The sequence below is a fragment of the Capra hircus genome, chromosome 25 (assembly GCF_001704415.2).
Source record: "Capra hircus breed San Clemente chromosome 25, ASM170441v1, whole genome shotgun sequence".
In the NCBI taxonomy this organism is placed as follows: Eukaryota; Metazoa; Chordata; class Mammalia; order Artiodactyla; family Bovidae; genus Capra; species Capra hircus.
The window spans coordinates 42,854,377-42,858,509 of NC_030832.1; the positions used below are offsets into that span (position 1 = coordinate 42,854,377).

Below are 4,133 nucleotides of genomic sequence, written 5' to 3' on the forward strand. Positions count from 1 at the left end.
TTTACAAGCCAAGGAAACATGCCTTTGTTTTTAGTTTATTGACTATTCTTAATAGTGCATTTTCATCAGATTGGATTGGGCCAATCAGGAATTCTATAATTGGTCTTTGATTTGTTAGTGGCTATTCAAAGGCTATGGTTTTTTCAGTGGTCATGTATGGATGTGAGAATTGGACTCTGAAGAAGGCTGAGCACCGAAGAATTGATGCTTTTGAACTGTGGTGTTGGAGAAGACTCTTGAGAGTCCCTTGGACTGCAAGGAGATCCAACCAGTCCATTCTGAAGGAGATCAACCCTGGCATTTCTTTGGAAGGAATGATGCTAAAGCTGAAGCTCCAGTACTTTGGCCACCTCATGGGAAGAGTTGACTCACTGGAAAAGAGTCTGATGCTGGGAGGGATTGGGGGCAGGAGGAGAAGGGGACGACCCAGGATGAGATGGCTGGATGGCATCACGGACTCGACGGACGTGAGTCTGAGTGAACTCCGGGAGTTGGTGATGGACAGGGAGGCCTGGCGTGCTGCGATTCATGGGGTCGCAAAGAGTCGGACACGACTGAGTGACTGAACCGACTGACTGACCAATTCAGAGTAACTTTCAAAAAAAGGTTAAGAATACTGGGATAAAAATTAGACCATGAGCAGCTCCAAATACCATCACAAGAAACATAATCTTGAAAAACGTCCTGAAGATGTACGCTTTAGCTGCAGACAGGACACACACCCCTATTATTGTTGAAACCGCACTTTGTAGCACAGGGTACCCTAACAGGTACAGCGCCTCAATGGCTTTGTGGTTTGCTGAGGGCTCTGCACTGGAGACAAATGCATAGGAAATGTGAGCAGCAAAGTCAAAAGAAAACCCTATACAGATGACAAGATTAATCATGGATATGGAGTCAAGGTTGACATTCCAGAAGGCCATAAAACCCGTGACGCCCACAATCACAGAAGCAATAGCAAAAGTTACCCACAAAGAGCACAGGGGATGAGGAATTAGTAATAAGGAGACGATGAACATAGCTGCTGACGCAACAGCCACATTCCGAACAGTGTTTTCTACTATTGCGGAAAACTGGTCAAAATATATGAATGCGGGGTTGTACACCATCAGGGGCACGGCGCACTTCTCAGCCATGTCTCGGAACTGGAGTAACATCAGCTTCTTATTGGTTGAAGAAGAAATGCCCATGCTTTGAATGAAGGCCCGGGAACAAACGATCTCCTGTGACGATGTTATGTTAATATCATATGCAAAAAGTGGAAATTCCATTAAGAAAGTGGGAATAGTGCTTAGAAACACGGTCTTATCATTTACATCCTGACGGAGGTTTTCCATGTAATTTACATATTCTCGTAACCAAAACTCTGTCAGGTTCTCATCTACATACTCACTGTTTTCAAAGTCCGCCAGACATTTCTCCAGTCTTTGCCTCGCATCTTTATCCCAGTAGTCAAGAACCCCAGTAACGATTACCATAACCCTGGGGCCATAAGTGGAAAAATGTTCTTCTTCTACATTAAAATATGGTGTGATGTAGGAGTCGTCACTTGCCAAGTTTCGGAGGTCTAAACCTTCCTCCACTCGGAAACACCCACATATACTAGTTATGATGTACGACACGTATAGGAGCACTACAAAAATCTTGGACTTGGTGCTTGTGAGCAAAGGACCAAAATAGTCTCTAAAGAACAGATTCATTGGATGGATGTCGGCTTTCCATCCATCCTGGAGGGAACTACCTGGGAGGCAGCAGGACTTTTTAAACGAGGAACAGTTTTGGCCAGGCGTTCCTGGCTTCTCCAGCCAGCGCAGACAGACCCCTTCTCTCTTCCCGTCCAGGGCCATGCACGCCCCGAAGCAGGTGATGCTGTAGAAGTAGCAGAAGAGCAGGGTGGTCCCCGTGTAGATGCAGAAGTACTGCACGGACCGGAAGGAGGACATGACTCCTGTGTAGAAGGCCAGGACGTTGGTGAGCGTGGTGATCGTAATGGACACTGCCACTTGTGAGTAGGCATCAGACATCCGCTCGCTTACGCTGTCCGCGAGGCTGGTCTTCTGCCAGGCAGAAATCATGATAAACATGTCATCAACCCCAACACCTGTTAGGGAAAGAAACAGAGTCTTCGTACTTTTTAACATCCACTAAAGATTAACCAGACCAGCTCAAACCGCTTTCTCTGCCCGTCTCTCAAGGTCTCCTTGATACTGCGGAGTCTGTGTTTGGATCCTGCTTTCTCTGACGCCTTCTCTGGTTGCCTCTGAATCCACAACACGACTCTTCACCCCTTGCTCTGTAATAACTGTGCTCTGCACACACAGCACGGTGCACTCTACTCCTAGCCACCATTCAGGTGCTTCGTGAAGAGTCAGGAAACCCGGCTGCCTGCGTGTTAGGCGAAGCAGTGTTAGCCACGCATCCCTGGTTCCATCAGAACATTCGAGGGACCATTTTCTCTCATAAACCATTTTACTCTAAGGCACTAATACTGAGTTAGCATCCCGTTGTTTAAAACATGAGCTGGATTTATCTGTTCTCCAGTTAGCATCTAGCTGTCAATTGTGGTATGATTTTAAAGGCACCCCATAGTTTGTACACACACACACACACACACACACACACACACAGATACATACACATGTAGTTTCCGTTAGTCTGGTTCTGACACCCAGAATGCTGTCATTCAAACTTCACTTGCCCAGGTTAAGGCATTATGTCAGTAAAGTGCAGGCACTCTTGAGATCAGAACTATGCACCAGAGCAAACCGTAAGGATCCTTTACATAGTAAGTGAATGCTAAAGTAACCAGCCTCTCTCACAGTGACGTTTCCGGATTGATCTGGAATAAAGAGGCCAGGAGTGCATTTGAGGACTCTGAAGAGGTCGCAGAAGTTTAGGAGAGGAGGGCTGCAGAGGAGGAAGGGGTACCAGGCCGCCTGAGCACGCTGCAGATGAACTTCACTGCCCTCAAGCTGCCTACCGCTTTCACGCCTATACACCTGTTTCCGTGTGTACTGACACAAAACCAATACTTGGCACTGAATGCTGATTGAGTTTAATACCAGCCTTGGAAGATCTTCACAGACCACATGGGAAGGCACTGGGAACTGCACTTTGCCTCTAACTCGGATGCTCTGTGTGTTTGGTCTGGCAGAAGGCCTGCAGCGACGCAGGCTTGTGCAGTCCGTCACAAACTGCATCCTGACATGCCCCACAGCCAGCTTTCTGGATTTCGCTTGCATTCAGCTGGATGAAGGGCAAGAATCCGAAGTACTAAGGCCCACAAATAAACTCACTGATATGGAACAGGTATTTAAAAACCGGCTGTATTATTTATGGAACTTGGTTCAGAAACTGTCCTCACACATTTCTTGAGCTACTGAAATCACAGCCCCCCCCCCTCCCCACCACATGCAGCCCTACACTCACCTGTCTATGTATATACAGATAATATGAAGGCGTTGATATGAAATCAGTTGTCAACACATCAGCTGCTTATGGCTGTGGGGACATTGAGTGTGTAAGCGTGAGTGTGTGCTAGGAAGGCACACATCCAGTGCACAGTTCCTCCCCTATCTCCCCTAGGAAACCAATCATTAATTCTTCCAAGTTGCTTACCACCCAAAATAGAAAGATATCTGCCTTCTTATACTTATTGTAAAATAAATCCTGAAAGTACAGGCAAATACAAAGAAAACCTTCAAACAACTGTAATTCTGTCAAGGATAATCCTTGCTAACATTTTAAGTATTATCTATCCGAATTTGCTCTATACAAATATATATGCACATTTGTATATCTCTCTGTTTTAAACATCTTGTCTCATAACCAGCATTTTCCATTTAACACTTTATATCTGCCTCTTTTGAAAGACTGAATGGGATTCCAGAACTTTAGTGTGGTCTGAGCAGACCAATCCCATGTTGATAAAGGGTCAGTTTGTTTCTCTTTTTCCCTGTTCTAAATTACACTAAAACGAACATGCTCTTTCATTTTGTGAAAACCCATCCAATGACTAGGACAAACTCCCAGAAGTGGAGTTGGCAGGTCAAAGGGATTCCATCAAAAATTTTAAGTCTTTCGATTTGTTGCAAAGTTACATCTTAAAAGTGCCCAATTTACAAATCTCCCTC

General features: G+C 45.4%; 1 protein-coding gene across 1 annotated transcript; it reads right to left on the reverse strand.

The window, feature by feature from the left end:
- Positions 597 to 2,141, reverse strand: LOC102185740 (patched domain-containing protein 3-like). Its single transcript, XM_005701917.2, has one exon. The coding sequence runs from the start codon at positions 2,139 to 2,141 to the stop codon at positions 597 to 599; it is 1,545 nt and encodes a 514-aa protein (XP_005701974.2).